This window comes from Danio rerio, chromosome 25 (assembly GCF_049306965.1).
Source record: "Danio rerio strain Tuebingen ecotype United States chromosome 25, GRCz12tu, whole genome shotgun sequence".
NCBI lineage: Eukaryota > Metazoa > Chordata > Actinopteri > Cypriniformes > Danionidae > Danio > Danio rerio.
This window is the reverse complement of record NC_133200.1, coordinates 3422972-3443983: the sequence shown is the minus strand read 5'-3', so window position 1 is coordinate 3443983 and position 21012 is coordinate 3422972. Positions and strand designations below refer to the sequence as shown.

The 21012-nt window shown below is 36.3% G+C and overlaps 1 protein-coding gene across 15 annotated transcripts in view; it reads right to left on the bottom strand.

The window, feature by feature from the left end:
- Positions 1 to 21012, bottom strand: part of neo1b (neogenin 1b) — a 248121-nt gene that overhangs the window by 144916 nt on the left and 82193 nt on the right. For all 15 annotated transcript variants that reach the window (XM_017354197.4, XM_009297706.4, XM_073942502.1 and 12 more), the window contains exon 2: positions 8508 to 8825. In XM_017354197.4, coding sequence (XP_017209686.1) covers positions 8508 to 8825 — 318 coding nt within the window. The remainder of the gene's footprint in view (positions 1 to 8507; positions 8826 to 21012) is intronic.

Sequence of the window (21012 nt, the reverse complement as noted above, 5' to 3'; positions counted from 1 at the left end):
GGATAGGGAAACCTTCCCGCACAGACATCAATCAGCCTATAAATAATTAATTTGGTTTGTTAAGCGCAAAGATTTGTTTCAAAACTATTTCTAAATTCAGTTCTAATTTCCAGCAAACGAATAAATGAACAATAATAACAAAGTGTGGTCAAAATACTGAGCTATTTCCAAATACACCTGCCATGCCCCATACGGTCTAAAACCTGACAGGTGGACAAATCTAAGCTTGTTTTTAATAAAACAAATATAAATATGGATATAATAAATAATACTGCTAATAATAATAACATTATACAAAAGCAAATTGAATGAACTGAAAAAGCCTCCCGAGATGAAGAAAGTATGACGGCAGTGGTTTTTAAATCTTCATGTAGTCTAGAAATTAATGTTTTGTAATATTTTAATCATTTATATTTATATCCTATATATATCCTTATTATATCTATCCTTAATATATTATATCTTTTTCATATGTAAAGATATTTGCGTATTATATCTTGTGTGTAGTGTGTAAGCCAGGCGCACTTTGCGCCAGACAATAGACCGACTTTGTTGTGGTCTAAAGATCAGACTATTTACAGTTTCTCAGAATAGCAACGCGCCAAAACACGCCTGCTTTTGTAGAGCAGAACGCCTATGGGCGCACATTTGAGCGCAAATGCATTTGCTATTTAAACAGCGTGGCGCAACACCTCAAAATGACCCTTGCGCCGAGCTGAAAGTAGCAAAAGAGTATTGCGCCGTGCCTTGCGCCACATTGCGCCGGGTGTATGATAGGGCCCTCTGTCTTTTATTTTTTTAAGCCTCCCTAACACACAAACTTTAGGCTGTCTTTGACATTATAGTGGTGAATTAAGGTCTATCATTGGTCCCAGTAGTGATCAGTGGGAGACAGTAGAGTCAGAGCTGTATTGCAATTCAATAATTTTCAATCAGTTCATTTGGAATAGGATTGATTTATCATTTCATTTGGATATGGATCATTTCAGTTAATCCATTTGGAACAGCAACATAAAAAAACAAGCCCAAATAATACAACATGGTGGGTTCGACATGAACAACAACCTCAAAGCTCATAAGAGAATCTGTGTTTGCAAGTTCCTAAAATAAGGTTAAAAATCAATTTCCCTTTTATTCCTGATATGCCTTTAACATTGCAAAACACTGGTTTTTCAGCATGGTGGGAACTGGGCATCTCTCAAATATCTTGCTTACTTTCAGAAGGCACCATAAAATCTTTCCAACAGATTGTAGATCAATGTAACGATCCAAAATCCAATTTTTATAAATATCTACAATTACGCCATTTTTTAAAACCAAAGTTGGACAAAGGAGAGCTGAGATCCAAAACAACAGAGATTGAATACCTTTTACTCAATTCAGCTCGTTTAAAAGGATTGATAACAAGGATTTATGACACTGTCTAACAATTGCACTTCTGCCTGGCTAGGACTTAAAGATGTTTGGGAGAAGGATATCAAAACTATTGAAGAAAATGACTGGGAAATTGTATGTGATAAGATATATGCGATGTGTACCTCTCTTGGGATCCATGAGCTTAATTTTAAATTTTTTAATAGGATCTACTTTACTCCAATACATATTAAGAAAATGTTTGCCAATGCCACAGACCTGTGTTTCAAATGTAAAAAAGATAAAGGTACATTCATTCATAGTTTTTGGGACTGTGACAAAATTTTGCCATTTTGGAAGAAAATACATAAGGTGACCCCAGCTTTGTACTTATTGAATCTTAATGCAAACAATCTGTTTGAAAAAAATGCATTCCAGTTATTTATTGTCTTGGTATATTTAGCTAAAAAATGCATTTTGCTACTCTGGTCTGCATCACAGGCTCCATCTTCTAAAATGTGGATATCACAGATTGCTACATGGCTACCATTAGAAAAACTTACCTATGACCAGGCACAGATGGAATCTGCGCACGCAGAATTCCGCAGATTTTCTGCCGATTTTCCGCAGAATTCCACAGATTTCTGCCGATTTTTAGAACATCATTAATTTTGTTTATTAACTTGAGTAAATGTGTAAATCTAAATTTATTCAGTTTTTATTCAGTAATTTATTACTTTTTATTTCATAAATTAAGGTTTTAGTTATGATACTCGCTCGATAATCCCAAAATAATTCAGCAGTTATACGCAGATTTTTACCAAAATTCTCCGCAGAAATAGCAAAAAATGTCCGCAGATTCCGTCTGGCCCTGCCAATGACAAACATAAGAAATCTGACATATTTTGGTCAATTTGGTCTCCGCTTTGAGAGTACATAAAAGAGCTCTCTTAAATTAACACAGCACCCTTGACATTCATTTACACTTTTTGTTATAACCTACACTTAAAGACTACTCTAAGATGATGTAATTGCACTTTTAATTATTCTTTACCTATTTATTTATTTATTTATTGATTTATTTATTTTTTACATTAATTTCTCTGTTACTTTGACTCTCAAGACTGTACATTCTCTGTAATATGTTAAAACATTTTGATGTTATCGTTTTGTGAATATGGGCATACAATAAAATAAAAATAAATAAATAAATAAAATTTAAAAAAAATCTATTTCCCTATGCAGAACATGTGTTTTTACTTGCTAGATCCGGCTCGCTGCACTTAAAAACATCCAGAAGCTGAAAACAAGCAGCCAAAACAAGCTCCAACAACCCCTGCGTTTTGCACAGGCAAGCGGCGCTCTCGTTTTCTGTGGAAAATGTAAAAATGGAGTGAATTTGTGCTCCTGTCAGGGGTCACATCGGCTGCGCACGGCGACAGCAGAAACACAAAAGTGACAGGCATTAAAAGCGAAGCACAAAAGGAAATAGAAAAGCTCTTCCGAGTCTTAATGTGGTATAATGCACTGATGCTAATTCTCTTCCTCTGAAAGCCTGCACACGTCATCCCTCATCGCGAGCACAGAAAAGCATCCTTTATTTCTGCCAGCAGCATATGGAGCCGCCGATACGGCTTCACAGGCCTCGATCTCCCAGAGATTTGACTGAGAATGTGCCTGACGACTGGAGAAATGAGAAGAGACAGAGTTTTGTTGGAGAAGAAAAGAGAGAACGCTTGTGTTTTAAAGAGGATTTCTCCCCGAGGGCCAGCGAGACAGGCGGAGAGAGGTGAGGAACTATCAAATGTGTGAACTACACACGTGTCGAACTCTTTATATCAAGTTAAAACAGCAGAATATTTCCCTCCAAAAACCTAAAGTAGAACTTCCTGTTTCTGTCAGCTTTCTTTGAGCATCCTTTGAATATTTCAGAGTGGAAAACTGTATGAGAGTGCATGTATGTGAGAGAAGAGGACTGAAAGCACTTTCGGCTGGAAGATTGTTGCAAGGCGATAACATAAATTCAAAAGCGGCCAGCAAAAATAAGATAAACACGACTCGTCACTGCTGTTTCTGCAAACCTACTCAGATTATTACAGTCTTGTATGGATTTATGATCTGAAGATCAAAAGTGTAGCTTGGACATTCTTTCAAAATACTATAATCCAAATACTACAACAAAGTACTATTTCACTATAATGCAATGTGAGGACTTTAAAAGAAACAGGATATTTACTGGGAATATGTCCTTAATCTATAATAAATGCAACGTATCACACAAATGCAGTCTTGGAGCCATTATATTTTTGTATGATCTAATAATAATAATAATAATAATAATAATAATAATAATATTCTTATTTATTTTAATTTGGGACTAGAAGTATATAAAATGTATTTAAATTATCATATTTAATAATATAATATTAATTGTTAATACATTTTTTTTACATTCAAGAAAGAAATGAGAAAATAAATTTAAAAAAGAAAGAAAGAAAGAAAGAAAGAAGAAAAAGAAATGGGAAGGAAAAGTAGGGAAAAAGAAAAAAGAAATGAAAAGAAAAAAGGGAAAAGAAATAAAGAAATGGAAAAGAGGGGAAAAAGAAAAGGAAGAGAGAAAAAATAAACTAAGAAAAAAAGAAACAAAGGAAGAAAGAAACAAAGAAAGAAAAAAACAAAGAAATGGGAAAAAGTAAAATATAGAAGAAAAAAAATATTAAAAAAATAAATAAATTTAAAAAATGAAAAAGAAAACCAGGTAAAAGAAAAAAAGAAATGGAAAAAGAGGGGTAAAGAAAAAATGGGAGAAAGAATGAATGAAAAAACTGGGTAAAAAAAGGAAAAAGAAATTTTAAAAACTAAAGAAGAAAAAGAAAGGAAAAAGTAGTAAGAAAAAAGAGAGAATAAGAAGCATAGGAAAAAGAAAGAAAAAATAAAAAAAGGAAAAAAGAAAGAAGCAAGCAAGAAAGAGAAAAAATAAATAATGGGAAAGAAAAATAGTGGGGGGAGAAAGAAAGAAAGAAAGAAATTAGGAAAGAAAGAAATAAAGAAAAAAATTAGGAAAGAAAGAAAGAAAGAAAGAAAGAAAGAAAGAAAGAAAGAAAGAAAGAAAGAAATTAGGAAAAGAAAAAGGAAAAAGAAATTGGAAAAAAAAACTAGAGAAAAAATAAAAGAATGAGGATAAAGAAAAAAGTAAGAAAGAAAAGGAAAAATACATACATGTGGAAGAAAAAGGGAAAAGAAAAGAAAGAAAGAAAGAAAGAACGCTTCAGAAAGAAAAGAGAAAAAATAGCGAAAAAGCAAAAAAAGAAAAGAAAAAGAAAAACAGAGAAGCAAGAAAAAGGAAGAAAGAAAGAAGGAAAGAAAGAAAGAAGATAAAGAAAGAAACAGATAATGGAAAGAAAAAAAGAGGAAAGGAAAAAATAGAAATAGGAAAAAAGAAAGAAAAGCAAGCAAGAAAGTGGGAAAATAAAGAAATGATAAAAACAAAAAGAGGGAAAAAGAAAGAAAGGTGTCATGCATATTCATATTTATACAATAATCAATCAGAGATTGGCCACGCCCCACTGAACAGAAAACCAATCAGGATCCTCCATCAAGGATCCTGCTGTATTAAGCAGAACAACATCCTGCAACATCTCTTACACTTCAGTGTTTTCCAGAACAGAAAGCTCTGCAGAACCTGCTGCTCCAGAACTGCCAACACATGCACAGATCAATACATTACACTACAGTACAGATCAATACACACACACACACACACACACACACCGCACAATCATATCAAGCTTATAGCCTGTAAATTAGATTCACACACAGCACAAAGAGAGCCCGAGCAAACACCATTTACCCCCCAAAAAACTCAAAAGAAAAATCATTAAAATTTCTATTTGGCTCTGACAGAAACAGACTGAAATAAAAAGGAAAGGAGAACTCTTAAAAAGCAAAATCTCAACAACTTTATTATTCCTTATTGAATTATTGACTGAGACTACACCATCTACAACTGCAGCTCTGTGCTCTTACTTTACTGCAACTACTGTCTCGTGTGGTGTTTCTATTCTAGTAGAACCTCTATGCTGCACTACATATGCTTTTCACATCGACATCACAATGTGGACATCAGTAATAGTCATATCACAGATTACAATAGAGGAGACATTTCTTTCTTTCTTGTGCCACGGGACCCGACCAGATTTCTATCGGCACAGGAATACATTTCTGAATAAAGCGTGTGAGAGGTCAGTAACTGATGTGTTTTTGGATGCAGACCTCTAGATGAAACCATTTCAGCAAGACGATGATCAAAACACAGCCAAGGAGACTCTCAGATGCTTTCCAGGGCTCAACAATAAGGACTGCCCGGTGGCCCCGGGCCAGTGTGAGAGACACTTGGGACAGTAGACTGGATCATTACTGGCCCGATTGGGACGGTGCTGCCTTGTCACTAACATTTAATTTGTCAATTGTTTGCATTGTGCTTTTAAGTCTTTAAACACTACCTTCCCTGTGATGTCGTAAACACCATATTGCTTTCCGGTTCCTCTTATCTGATTGATTTGATCATGCTATTTTTTTTTGTAACCTGGTAACCAGTACAGTGTAGAAACAGCAACATGGAGACAACATCAAATTATAAGGCTAAAAGAAAATGTCTGTTTCTAACGTCTTGGAAGTAGACATTTACGTGGAAACAACACGACAAAATAAAAATGAAGTGATGTTATGCATAGTTTGTCGTCAGTTTGACAAGTCAGCCACCTATTGTTAAATAATTTCAAACCGCAATAAAATACCTGCACATTAAGCTAATAACTTCTCCCTTTTTTTTGGTGGGGGCAGTGAAAATTTTGGCAGGGCAAATAAAAATCTGAACCACTTGCCCAATCGGACCAGTAGAAAAAATCATAGCGTTGAACCCTGTATTCAGAGAAAGAAGATCAAGCTGTGGAATGGCCCAGCCAATCACCTGATCCGAATCCAATAGAGAATACAGAATAAAGCTCAGATTTGATACTCACAAAAGCATCCAGATTTTGACACTCAATGCATGAGAATTCATTCTCCATATGAGAGGCGTCTTTATCACAAAAAATATTATTTTAAATAAATAAAGTATTAAATAAATTTCAGTAGTTCAGCTTTCTCCTGTCAGTCTATTGTAAAACACAGAATTCATATTTCAGATTTATTTGTTGTGTTTTATTTTATTTCTCTTCTAGTTTTTGCCTTGAATCTGCTTCAATTCCCTGTCAACAGCTGCTTTAGAAATATTACTCTCAGGAAAAAGCATCACATGTTCAATATTTATTTTCCCCGCTGTTTAAGAACAAACTATTGCAATGTGACTTTTTTCTAATATTGCGCATCCCTACTCCAAACGAAACATCGGAGGGAAAGCTGAAGCTTAAATAGTTCTCAAAAGAGCAACTTCTGAACTGTAAAATCATCTTCTGGGACGCCACACAACCACATCACATTAATTCAGCCTCTTCCAGTTGGATTTCCTCAGCAGAACTACGTTTAAACTAGCAGATAGTGGGAAACTCTGCTGGATGTGTTTAAAAGGAAACGGAGGCTCCAGTCAGAGCAAACTGTGAAGGCCAGGCTTAAATCGAAGCCTGCTGTTCAAACACACACTAATCCTGCTGTTAGATTCATAGCATAGTGTGAAGGTTGACTGCAGCATGCTGACCTGCGTCCAGGAGAGAAAAACCAAGAGCACGGAAAACTGATCCCAGAACTCATTCACTCCCAATGTGCTGACACACAAATCCATTCAGTATGATTAAAAAAAAGAGCATCCATCCTGCCATTTGTGCTGTTTGAGAATAAACAAACTTTCAGAATTTGACAAATACAGTTGAAAGCAGAAGAATGTACATACACTGCATAAAAGGCGCATAACCATTTTTAAAAAAGGTCAGATGTTAATGAGAATAAACTTTTTCTCTTTTAGGTAAGTTAAGATGATCACATGTGTTTCTGTTGTGCTTAATAGCAGAATAATGAGAGATCGTCATTAATATTTTATAATTATTAGACATTCATTTTGGAATTATTGCACACAAATATAAATGTCATCTCAGCATTAGTTAGATAGTTGTTTCTGTTTTTTGTTAGTCCTAATTGATGTTGTTTTAAAATACAATTAATTCCTTTTAAAATACAATTTGCAGCGGTGCTCAATTATTTTTCTGGTGCTCCTTAATTTTTTCTGGTGCTCCTAAATATTTGAAGTTGGGAGCACCGGTGCTACCAAGTAAAAAAGTTAATTTCGAGCCCTGTATATATATATATATATATATATATATATATATATATATATATATATATATATATATATATATATATATATATATATATATATATATATATAAAATAATTTATGTGAAGAAACATTTTCTCAAATTTATGCATGCATGTGCGCATTTATATATACACATAATAAATATACACAACACACACACTTAAATTGTCAAAACAAACTTTTATTTTAAATATGATTAATTGCAATTAATATTATATTTAGATGGCCCATATTCTTCTATATAATAAGAATAAAAATAAAATAAATAATAATAATAATAATGAAATTATAATTAAGTAAATTAATAAATAAATGAATGAATAAGTAAATATTAGTATTTAGAAGCATATGGAGCATAATATAGTCTAAGGTATTTAATATTTGATTATTTATTAATGCATGCAAGCCTACACAACAATCATATTTTACACTCTGATAAAAAGTGGCAAATGAAAAATGATTTTTGCATTGCTCATCTCCACTATCATTTAACGTTTTTTCTTTCTTTTAGATTTATTTTTGGCATTTTTGCCTTTATTAAGTGGATAGGACAGTATTTCAGAAAGAAAGTGAAGTGGGAGAGAGAGAGGGGGGATAGAGACAGGAAATGTCCTCGAGCTGGGATTCAAACTCGGGAGGCTCTGAAGTGCTACTGCATCATATGTCAGCGTGTTAACCGCTAGGCTATTGCACAGATTATTTTCAAATGCATTATTTTGATCAGCCATTAAAGTTGATCTTTGAGGTCCTCACACTGTCACATCCTCCACGATGCCACAACATTGCACAGCTTTAAGACGTGTTTTTTAAGCACTGAATATGAAATGCTGGTGACTTTTCCTACCTGCTACTGTGAGTCGTGCGGTGCGGCTGCTGATGGTGCCCAGATTGTCGATGGTGGCCACGCACTGGTACACCCCCTCATCAGGCTTATTGTGTTTGGAGTGGACCACCGTACTGATGAGCAGAGAGCCGTCTGCTAGCTGCCGTCTGCGGTCATCCGCCACCAGGTTCAGGAACGTCCCGTCTTTCTTCCACTCCACCCGTACTGGAGCGTCGCTGATGGCTGAGCAGTTTAACACAGCGGGAAGACCGCGGACCGCCAGAACATCCACAGGTTCAACAGAGAATCTGAACGGGGTGAAGCCACGGATGGCAGAGCCTGGGGAAAAAGAGAGATGAATGAGTTAGGGATGCGTTTACGCCTGTAGATGGACTGTTTTGCTCTGAAACAGGGATTCAGATTGTTGCAATGTTTATTTTTGTTCTTGATGCAGTTCACTTCACATGGCAAAGTTTCTAAACAGATCAGTGGTATTTACCATCAATACCTCTGATATAGGCCGTTATATCTAAAGAGGAAACGATCACACTGCGATCGTTAGACTATTAGGGGCCCTATCATACACCCGGCGCAGTGTGGCGCAAGGCGCGGCGCAATAGTCTTTTGGTAGTTTCAGCTTGGCGCAAGAGTGGTTTTGAGGCGTTGCGCTACGCTGTTTAAATAGCAAATGCATTAGCGCTCATTTGTGCGCCCATAGGTGTTCTGCTCTAAAAAGGAAGGCGTTCTGAGGCGGACCGCTGGCGCGTTGCTATTTTGAGAAACTATAATAGATTTCTCATTAGACCAAAACTAACCCGGTCTAAACTCCAGCGCAGAGTTGCACCTCGCTTACACACTGCTTAATACACACAAGAGAGCAATAGGCAAATATCTTTACATATGAAAAAATTTATATATATTATTTAAATTTATATATTATATATAGTATATAATAAGAATAGATATAGGATATAAATATAAAGGATTAAAATATTACAAAACATATTATTTTCTAGCCTACATAAAGATGAAAAATCACTGCTTTTATGTCTTCTTCATCTCGGGAGGCTTTTTCAGTTCATTCATAACAATTTGCTTTTGGATAATGTTATTATTATTAGCAGTATTATTTATTATATCCATATTTATATTTGTTTTATTAAAAACTAGCTTAGATTTGTCCACCTGTCAGGTTTTAGACCATATAGAGCACAGCATGTGTTTTAGGATATAACTCAGGTTTTTGAGCACATTTTGTTATTATTATTCATTTATTCGTTTGCTGGAAATTAAAACTAAATTTAGAAATAGTTTTGAAACGAACATTTGCACTTAACAAACAAAATAATTTATTTATAGACTAATTGATGTCTGTGTGTAAAGGTTTCCCTATCCAAGAGCGAAAGTAAAAAGTAGATCCATTATCTCTCATTTTCACGCAGTAGATGCTCTGTTTAACAGTTTTCTGTTAAAAAACTGTGAACTGTTTGCTAGTGAAATGCTCATTTTTTCCACTTAGACTTACTTTACGTCCTGTAAATAGCGAATGCGCTTATGGTGTGACGCAGCTGGCTCTTAAAGGGAATGGGAGATGAGACTCTGATTGGTTTATTCTCAAAACACACCTATAACTCATTAAGAAAATAAACTCGACCCTTTTAGACCATGTGCCACAGTGCAAAGTGGATTTTCCCATCCTTAAATTAGCAAAAATGCGTTCTGACACGCCCTGAAAGCGTTTGCACCCTGCAAATGGACCATCAAAATAGAGCCCTAGACGTTTAATGTAAAAGATGGATTTTAAAGCACCACATTTGCACACAACAATAAACCAGCATCAAATCTGAACTCACCCTCTCAGAAATGCGAGATTACAGCTTTTTTTGTCATGTTCTTTTGTTGGCTAAGTGATTTTGATTCTGAACATTCATAGGTTGAGTCGCTCACCTTTCTGCTATGCAAAAAAATACAGCTGGGAAAAAAGTTCTAAACCAACATAATTGCTTAACGCTTACAGTGACGTATAATTAAAAAACAGAACCGCATTCAGCCACCAACCCGCATTGTTCAGACAGCACTAATGGCCAATTATCTGCACCAGTGGTGTTGTGCGAAAACAATTACGGCAAGACTTTGCGCAAGTGAGCTGCTTCGTACTTTAATTACGTAGGAAATGACAAGCTTCTTGTGTTCGACACAAGGCGCAGCATATATAACAATCTGAGACAGAAGCTAATGTGTTTGCTGCTTGCCTGTCATGCAAGCTAATTTGGTACCAAAAATATGCTTTCATAAGTAGGCTACCTGAGAAACAGATGCAAAAAAGACATTAATGCCATAAAACCACTCGCAGATTAGCTACTTTAATAGCTGCACATAATTCCTTTATTGGCTCAATTTTCAACGTTAAGCAAGACTAAAGATGGATAACTAAAGGCATTCACTCTGCATTGTAAAAATAATATATACACTATAGTGACTTGCAGACTGCTAACTTACAGTTCTGAAACACATTACAGGAGTTTGACCCTTGCTCTGTCAACTTTTGAGGTAGAAAACTCAACTTAAAGCAACTTTTAACTATATTTTAGTAGTTGATATATTGTATTACAAGTATACAGTTAAAGTCAAAATTATTAGCCCCCCCTGAATTATTCGCCCCCGTTTATTTTTTACCCTAATTTCTGTTTAACAGTGAGATTTCTTCAGCACATTTCTAATCATAATAGTTTTAATAACTCATTTCTAATACCTGATGTATTTTATCTTTGCCATGATGACCGTAAATAATATTAGACTAGTATTCTTCAAGACACTTCTATACAGCTTAAAGTGACATTTAAAGGCTTAATCGAGTTAATTAGGTTAACTAGGCAGGTTAGGGTAATTAGGCAAGTTATTGTATAACGATGGTTTGTTCTGTAGACTATCAGGAAAATATATAGCTTAAAGGGGCTGATAATATTGACCTTAAAATGCTTTTTAAAAAAATAAAAACTGATTTTATTCTAGCTAAATTAAACAAATAAGACTTTCTCCAGAAGAAAAAATATTATCAGACATACTGTGAACATTTCCTTGCTCTGTTAAACATCATTTGTTTTGTTTTGTTACGGCCATGTTTTCTTTATCCAAGTTAGGCTGCTTTGATACAATCTACATGGTAAAAGTGCGATAGACGTAACAAAATGAACCGAATTGAAATAAATGAAAAAATGCCACAAAACAAAAATCACAAAATACAAAAAAACTTTTAATTTACATATTTTTTTACAGAAAAGAAAGAAAGAGAAAGAGAAAGACAATAAGAAAGAGAGAAAAAGAAAGAAAGAAAGAAAGACAGAGAGAAGCAAAGGAAAGAAAGAAAAAGATAAGAGAAGCAAAGAAAGAAAGAAAAAGATAATAGAAGCAAAGAAAGAAAGAAAGAAAGAAAAAGATAATAGAAGCAAAGAAAGAAAGAAAGAAAGAAAGAAAAAGATAAGAGAAGCAAAGAAAGAAAGAAAGAAAGAAAAAGATAATAGAAGCAAAGAAAGAAAGAAAGAAAGAAAGAAAGAAAAAGATAAGAGAAGCAAAGAAAGAAAGAAAGAAAGAAAGAAAGAAAGAAAGAAAAAAAGGAATGAAAGATGATAAGAGAAGCAAAGAAAAAAGACAGAAGAAAGAGAAGCAAAGGAAAGTAAGAAAAAGATAAAAGCAAAGAAAGAGAAAAGAAAAGAAAAGAAAAAGAAAAAAGAAACAAGAAAGAAAGAATAAAGAAAAGCAAAGGAATGAAAGATAAGACAAGCAAAGAAAAAAAAGAAAGAAAGAAAGAGAAGAGAAAAAAGAATTAGAAAGAAAGAAAAGAAAGAAAAACAAGAAAAAATAAAAGCAATGGAATAAAAGATGATAAGAGAAGCAAAGAAAAAAGAAAGATGAAAGAGAAGCAAAGAAAGAAAGAAAGATGAAAGAGAAGCAAAGAAAGAAAGAAAGATGAAAGAGAAGCAAAGAAAGAAAGAACGAGACAAAGCAAGACAGAAAGAAAGAAATCGAAAAAAAACTGAATAAAAAGTAAAAAAGAAAAAAGAGAAGAAAAATAAAGAAATGGATAAGAAAAAGAGTGGGGGGAAAGAAAAAGAGTAAGAAAAGAAATAAAAAAGAAGAAAGAGCAAAGAAAAGTTGAAAAAGAAAAAGGTATTAGATTAAAACGAACTTTACTAAAGAAACAACTCTTGCTTTATTGACCTTATGCTGCAATGTGGACGTGCGCTCGCTTTTATGATGATTGTTTTATTCTTCTGATTCAGTCGCTTGTGAGAAATGACTACAGGAATAATAAAAGCCAGAAAACGATCAAACAACTCGCTCAACTAACAAATGTCCATGACTGTACAGAAAAAGTAGAAGAATATAATCAGAATACATCCATTTCCAACATCAAGCTGCAAAACAAGCCGATTTTAACATTTAAAAATGAATAGAAATAAGAAGAGCTAAAAAGCGCTCAGATCTCCTGACATGCAAACTTGTGTACTTGTTTCCTCTACAAATCTAAAAAAAGGCCCCATGCAAATGCAGAGGAAACCCGCAGTCGCAAACTAATTGTAGAGCAGCCAGCTGGGAAACATTTGGAGTAACGTGGCCAAACGTGCCCCTGTTTGTGGCTTTGGATGTTTGTCCCGGGCTGGATGCGAGTAATCGGATGGAGTCCAGAATTGCTGTTGGAGGGCAGCAGTGATGCATCCTTGACCCAGAAGCCCCGAGACAGCCAGAAAATGAGCCTGTTGGGTTGATAAGTATAAGCTGTTAGCCTTAGTCTGCGCACTTTGAGGAAAAACCCACTTCAAAAGCGCCTCAGTCAGCGAGACCTCTCAAAACAGGGGCAAGGGCTCTCCAGGGAAATAGCACAGTAGTGAATGAGAGGGGAAGAGAGATATACTGACACATACAAAGACTGAAAGAGGAGCAGAAGTGGCCTAGAACGGCTGAGGAGGGGAAAGTGGCGGAGGCGCAATAACAAAATCAAGGGAAATCGGTTAAAGTGTCACATACGATTCTCTTTCTTCATCTAATGGAGCATGACAGGCCTCAGATTGAGAAACTTGCATTGTGGGAATGCACACGAGCGGCGCTTAACGGACCAACAGATGGTGGAGGAGCAGAGTTTAAGAAGATATTTGAACATCCGGTCTTTAAGGACAGTAGAAAAATCGTATATTAATAATTAGCAGTAAAGTCTGTAATAATGATTATATTATTAAAAATAAAGTCTGCGTGAACTGGAAGTTGCAGATACTTTTATCTACATTATTAAGTATGTTGATGTACTTATGAACTGAATATTAAGTAGGGGCGGGGCTTTCTTTTTGCTCATTGTTCCCTCACAGCAAACTAATGTAAAAAGGGGCGTGGTTAAGCGGGGCCAGAGTGGGACTCCCTTTCAGCCCTGGAGTTTCAAGCCTAAAGCTGGAATTATACTGTATTTTCGCCTGGTGCTGCGTCGCACACCTCCGCTAACTGCGCGCACCTCGCTAAACGGCCGAGGCTTTTATACTTGCCACGTTCGCCGTTGTGATATTCTTTAAAACGACAGGGGGCGGTCAAAAGAAACCCACCGTGAAGTCAGACGGATAAACAGAGAAGTAGGAAGTTTCCAGAACTACGTCATATCATAAAATCGTTCAATATTTTTAAACTATTGATTTTTTTATTGTTTTTATACATTATTTTAATGATTATCAGCATTTTTATTACCATTGAATATTTTTTTTGTATCAAATCACTTGCTTTTGTTCATATCTCGGAAAGTTTTACCATTTAAAGATTGTTATAATATTAATCACAAGAGAACATGAGATGCTCTACAAATATATTTTTAATATGGCAAGATTAAAAGCAAAAAATAAAAAAAGATTTTTTTTTTTTTTAGAAAAAGATTCTTTTTTTTTAGATGTCGCCCGCTCCACAAATACATAAATCAGTGTTACTGGTGGAAAAACATGTTCTGTATTTGTAATTAATGACAACAGAACATGAGTTACTCTACAAATATATGTTTTATTATCGCAAAAAAAAAAAAAAAAAAAGCACACTTACCAACAAATATAGATGTTTTTTTAGATTTAGCCCGCTCCACAATTCATACATTACTGTCTGGCTAGTTTCTATCCTCTTCTTATGCTAAAAAGGCAGTGATGGTCCAACATTACAGATCATTATCACCATTAAAGCCCAGAGGAACAGGCCATCAGCATATTGTAAACCGATAAGTTTAAATATTCCCTCCCAGTTATCAAAGAAATACTTCTGTGACTTCATTATAGTTTTGTAACTATTAAACAGTTTTAAATTCTAAATTAAACAAATTACATTAGTATAAAACCTATAAATCCTTTCCCACGGCTGTTGCAATTTCTAGCCAAGAATTATCGATCATCTGGTTATCTCTCTGATCACGGGTCATAAGATGTGTGTACAGTCGTACAGTTTCAGACAAAATCTCTTCAAAGTGGTTCATATTCAATTAAAATCAGTTGCGGCGCTGCATGCACTGTTCCCTCGAGTCTCAAAAAATGCCCAAAGCACCGCCAGCCGAAATCATGCCGCGCGCACCCAAAGCGAACCTCCGCAAACTGCGATGACGTCACATTCGTCATGCGTAAAAGCCAGGCTTTAGGGTGCTTTCACACCTGTGAATCGATTCAGTTGTTCTGAATTGTTCTGTTCGGATTAAAATTGTTACATTGTTGCTCTTCGCTCTTGGTGCGGTTCAATTTCAAACAGCAAAGTTTCTTTTTTGATAATACTTTAACATTCTAATTTCATCATAAAGAATAGAAACAGGGGCTGATTTACAGATTTTGGAGCAATTCCAGCCAAGGGGCCCAAAAATTCTAAAATGCACCTTTTGTACTAAAATTTTACTATTGTTATTATAATTATAATCTAATTTTCTGCATTTTATCTTAATGCAAAATATAATAACACGTAAAGCATGATGTAAAACGTTTGAAAAGATTTGTTTTCTTAAGATGAATTCACAACTAAAAACAATAAAAGAATCATTTTGTTTTTAAAACAAAGGCTTTACTGATTTGACTGCTGGACTGGTCCATGACTTAATGTGGGGGACCCTCACTGTTATATATAATTTATAGGCATCATTTAGTCTTCTAGGTATTTAGTTGAGGGTCCTCAGATTTCCCGGGGCCCTAAGCGGCAGCTTAACTTGCTTATTAGTTAAATCCGCCCCTGATTATAAAAACAAAAAAAACTAAATGAATCATCCCAAAATGTCCTCTGTGGTTTTAGTGATTTTATCTGACCATATTATCTGGTCTTATCCAGCTTCATCGATCTGATTTACATACATCTTGAATGTGTTTCAGAGAGCATTTACACCAGTCCTTTTCACAATCAGACAGCTTAAAAGATTCATAAAGTAAACGGGTGTAAACAAGATCCAGAAATAATCCCTAAACAGCTCACGTATTCTATTAAAATGCAACTCAAACTGATTTTATCAGTAGACAGCCGTCACATTGCATAAACAAAAACATTACAATCTTCAAGTGGGCGTTTACACCGACAACAGTAAGAGCACTGGCGGATTGAGTCTCTCTACAGACCGTCGTTCATTCGCTGAAGAACAAGTAACCGTAGTTTATATTCCAGCAGCTCTGCTCACACACACACGCACACACACACACACACACACACACACACACACACACACACACACACACACACACACACACACACACACACACACACACACACACACACACACACACACACACACACACACACACACACACACACACACACACACACACACACACACACACACACACACACACACACACACACACACACACACAACTGTCCTTCAGCAGCTTCTACAGCATCTCCAGCCTTCAATATTGCATTCTCTCCAAGCCAACTGGAATCAGAATTAGAGAGTTTGCGCTTTCATCCGTGTTTTTCCTTTGTCTTTTCATCTTCCAAAGGCAACGGCTCTTTTCATTTCAACCTGACGCTTTCAAACGCTTCAGATAAATCAGAATTTGCTCAGCGAACAAACACTTCCATGCATCAGAAGCACTGGCAGGGTTACAATGCTGAAAGCAAAGTTAGAGCAGAAATAAACAGCATTAGCACTCAACAGGTTATTAATAGCTGCTCATCACGTCTTCACACGTAGTGGTCGTTTATTTTCCCCCACAATCCCTTTCTGTGGGGCATTAGCATGTTAGGATGCTTTACCTCACGCTGTGACTGTAGATTCACCGAAAACACCACACATCATCCATCTCCATAAGAGCCGTGTGGATGACAGGTGGGCCGCATTACGGCAATAAAACTGGGGCTCATCTGGGTGGAGTGGGGTTCCTCCCTTAGGAGTCCATAAAACATGGAAATTGAGCATCCCAGAGGGCACATATCCCACAATGCATTTCCACACCTATTGGTTACACCAAGAACCCAATGCAATCGCAATCAGGGACAATCTATTGATTGAACTCAAGTGTCGCCCCAATCAGCTAATTCAATTAGCTCATGGATAATTCATGGGCTTCAGTTCCATTTCTGATTATTTATTTGGACACGTTTATTTATTTGCTGAAAACAAGCAAACATCAGCCACATATTAAGCTCATTCTCCAACCTCAGGCGAGCAAATGGTGCTTGTTTATATCAGAAAAGGACACCATTTGTTTTTTAAGCAAGCTACAGACGCCACCAATGCTGTCAAGTTCCAACTGAGCCAGCTAATTTGATAACTCTACGTATTACTCTACACTGTGCTTTATTATATTTATGCTACATGCAATAATATATGAGAGTCTTATGACAATAGGCACATATGAAAGTCTTAATAAAAATAAAAAAATTCCACCTCAGGCACTGAAGCCTTATTATATCCATCATTTTCTGACATGGACAGCGTTTATCTTATGTCAATTTGCATTCATTTAAAAGCAAATAAATAAAATCTAATTTATAATCATCTGAAATTGTCAGGCCTGAACTGTGAACCAGCTTCCATATATATTGATCATTATTCTTTTTTTCGTCTCAAATGCATTTCATACACAGTGGCAATTCAAAGTGCTTTACATAAACAGGAATAAAAATAGACGAGTATAAGAACATAAAAACAAATAATAGAAATGATTAAAAACAGATAAAAATGTAAACAGGATATAAAAGAATAATAAAGTCAAAAGTCAAAGTTTAAAGTGCTCAATCAGTAAAGGCACAGCTAAACTGATGTGTGTTCAGTCGTGATGTGAATGTGCCTTATGCCTAGTTCAGACTGCATGATTTTAGCCCCGATTTTGGCTCGCCGACAAGTTTTGAGAAATCGCCGACAAATGCCTGAAATCACAGGCAAATCGCTGCTCGTGCACGTGAGTGACAATCACACAGTATGAAAGATCAAAGACGCGATCTGAGAGAATCGCCGATGAGTCGCCGATGCCTGTGAGATATTTGGCATGCTGAATATCTGGAGCTGTCGGCGATTCAAATCATGCCGTGTGAATTGAGTTCTGACTGAAAATAACATCAGCGATCGCCTACAGCCAATGAGAGAGCGGCATTCACTTGTGTGTGTGTACATGCAGGCCAGCAGGAGGCTGGGGGAGAAGTTAAAAGCGCTCATTTTTGGTTTATTTGGACCCATGAAATGGAGGAAAAACTAGTGGAGGTTTGACAGGACTCAGGAGCAACCGTGTCTGTTTGACGTTTCATACAGAAAGAAATCAGTTTATTATCAATGTTGTGGAGAAATGGCTAATTCCCTTTAAACCCAGGTGAGCAAATATGTACATTTTCTACCCCATTAAAGGCTTCTTTCTCATTGTGTAGTTAATAGCAAAAGATATACTACGTGTTTTTGGCTGTGAGATGTAGTTTGGACGAAGTTGTCGGCGACTCTTCCTATAGTAAAGTCATGCAATGTGAAAGTCCCTGTCGCCGATCCATCTTGCAGTGTAAACAAAGCAGCGACGAAACGCAAGCCCAGATAGTCAAGCAGTGTGAAAACATCTGTGACACGACTACTTTGAAAATCCTGCAGTCTGAACTCGGCATAATGTTGGAGCACATCTGATCATTTCTGGAAGCTGATTCCAGCAGCGGGGGGCGCTGTTAGTAGCTGAAAGCTGATTCACTCTGCTTTGACTGAACTCTTGGGAGTTTCTGGTTTATATGATCCTAAAGATCTGAGCGATCTAGGTTTTTATTCAGCGAGCATTTCTGCAATGTATTGAGCTCCTAGGTCATTTAGTGATTTATAGACCAGTAATAATACTTTAAAATCCATTCTGAATTAGAGCTGCAGGATTCTGGCTAAAATGAGAATCGCGATTTTTTTGCTTAAAATAAAGATCACGATTTTCTCACGATTCTGTAGATGTAGAATAAAGGTATGGTAAAAACAAACATCGATAATAATTTTATGTGTAGGTCTACTGGCTTCTATGAATAATTCTATTTAGCTATGAACCTAGAGTCTTCGGGCAGACAGAAGCCCTGCCCATCACGCGAATCTGCGTCTGTTCTGAAGTGAATTTGACGCGCGAATGAAGCGGGGTTTGACGCGCGAATGAAGCGAGTAACCTCAAATGTTCACACGATTATTTACACACTAATAGCGCGTTCCGCGTCTGGTGTGAACACTGCATGATATTTATTTATATTTATATTAATAATTATATTATTTATATTTATATTATATATATTTATATTATGTCTATATAAATTTTATGTCAGCACGTGTATGTGTATGTATATATATATATATATATATATATATATATATATATATATATATATATATATATATATAAATAAATTATATACAAGTCTATATATATTTATATCTGTATATTATATATATATATATATATATATATATATATATATATATATATATATCGATTTTATACAAGTATTTCTATATATTTTTATATAAGATTTTTTTTGTGTGCGTGCGTTCAACAGAAGAATCTCAAGTGTAAACACATAAGAGGAAAAAAATAATCATTTTTGGGTGAACTACTCCTTTAAGACAACCAAACAGCTCTGCGACTACAAACAACCCGTTTGGTTTACAAGCCCATATTTACTGCAGCTGATCTCAGAGGTTATGGCGGCGCAGTTCTAGCAAGAGCATTTGCTGTACGGTAATTGATTACAGAAGCACAATGAGGGTCTGATTCTTTGCTCCTCACTCTTTCATCACTCACACCAGTGAGAACAAGCAGCAGGGCCCATGGGGGGCATTATGGGAGTCCTCGGAGGAGCTGGAGAAGGGGGGGGGAGGTTTGGGCCTGTCAAATTATTTTCCCCTCCAACGAGCGACGGTTTTGGGGAAGCAGCAGGAGGGGGAAGTCACTTCTGCTCCATTGACACAATGGCGCTATTGAAGGAGCCTCCAACAAAGACTTTGCCATTAATCAAATTACAATAATAAAGCCTTACTGTTATAAGCAAACGTGGCGGAGGCTCAACAGTGTGAAATCTGACGCCCCGATACGCTCCCTGAAGTTCAACCAACTTTATTTCTAGAAGACTCCATGAACTCTGGCAGTGGAGAGACGACGGTTTATATCATTCTGGACCACAGCATGCTAATCTAGCCATGCTGGTCGATCTGAAAAGCACTTTCACCTTCAGTTCAAACCTGCGGTCTGAAGCGAATGCATCCACCACAAGTCTGCAGACAAACAGTCCGTCTAAAATCCATAAATTGGATTCCGTCTTCTCCGCGGCCCCTAGAACTTTTGTTTTTCAAGCAGAGACGAATTCCAAAACACATCCCGAGCCCTAAATGAACGTGGCGAGAGGGGTCTTGCAAAACTTTCATCCAGCTTTCCAGCGAGGGATCGGGGCCAAGCAGAAATTGATTCTACACGCCATTAGCTCCCTACAAAACAGCCCCATACAAAAAAACGCACAGCAAAACAGCCCTCTCAAGCAGTAATTCCACACTCATCTGGAGACAAAGGCGCAATGGCAACAGGAAATGGAGGGTAATGATGACAAATAATAGTTCTGGAATCAATTAATCTCTCGCCTGTCCTCGGGGAGACGGAGGGCATCGTGGAGGAGGACAATACAAGTCTTGATTCAAAGGTAGAATTAACATTCATTTAAAAAAGGTCACAGAGACTTATGGCATTTCTTTGCATCACACAAAAAAAAAACACATGTGGCTCCTGAGAACACTCTAGCTATGTTGACATCCAAAGATGCAGAATAGACTTGCACGCAAGGTTGAGCGAAATGCAATTTTTGAGCGACAACACTTTAAATGTCTCCATGATCTGCTTTTGAAGGAATATTGCAGCATCATGCTCAATTTACCCACTGGAATACTGGTGCCTCTGCCTCAATATCAGCTATCGCAGTGTTTCTCAACCACGTTCCCGGAGGACCATCAACACTGCATGTGCACCCCTTTGTCTGTCACACCCATTACAGGTGTTTCAGTCTCTGCTAATGAGCTGATGATCTGATTCAGGTGTGTTTGGTTAAGGAGACA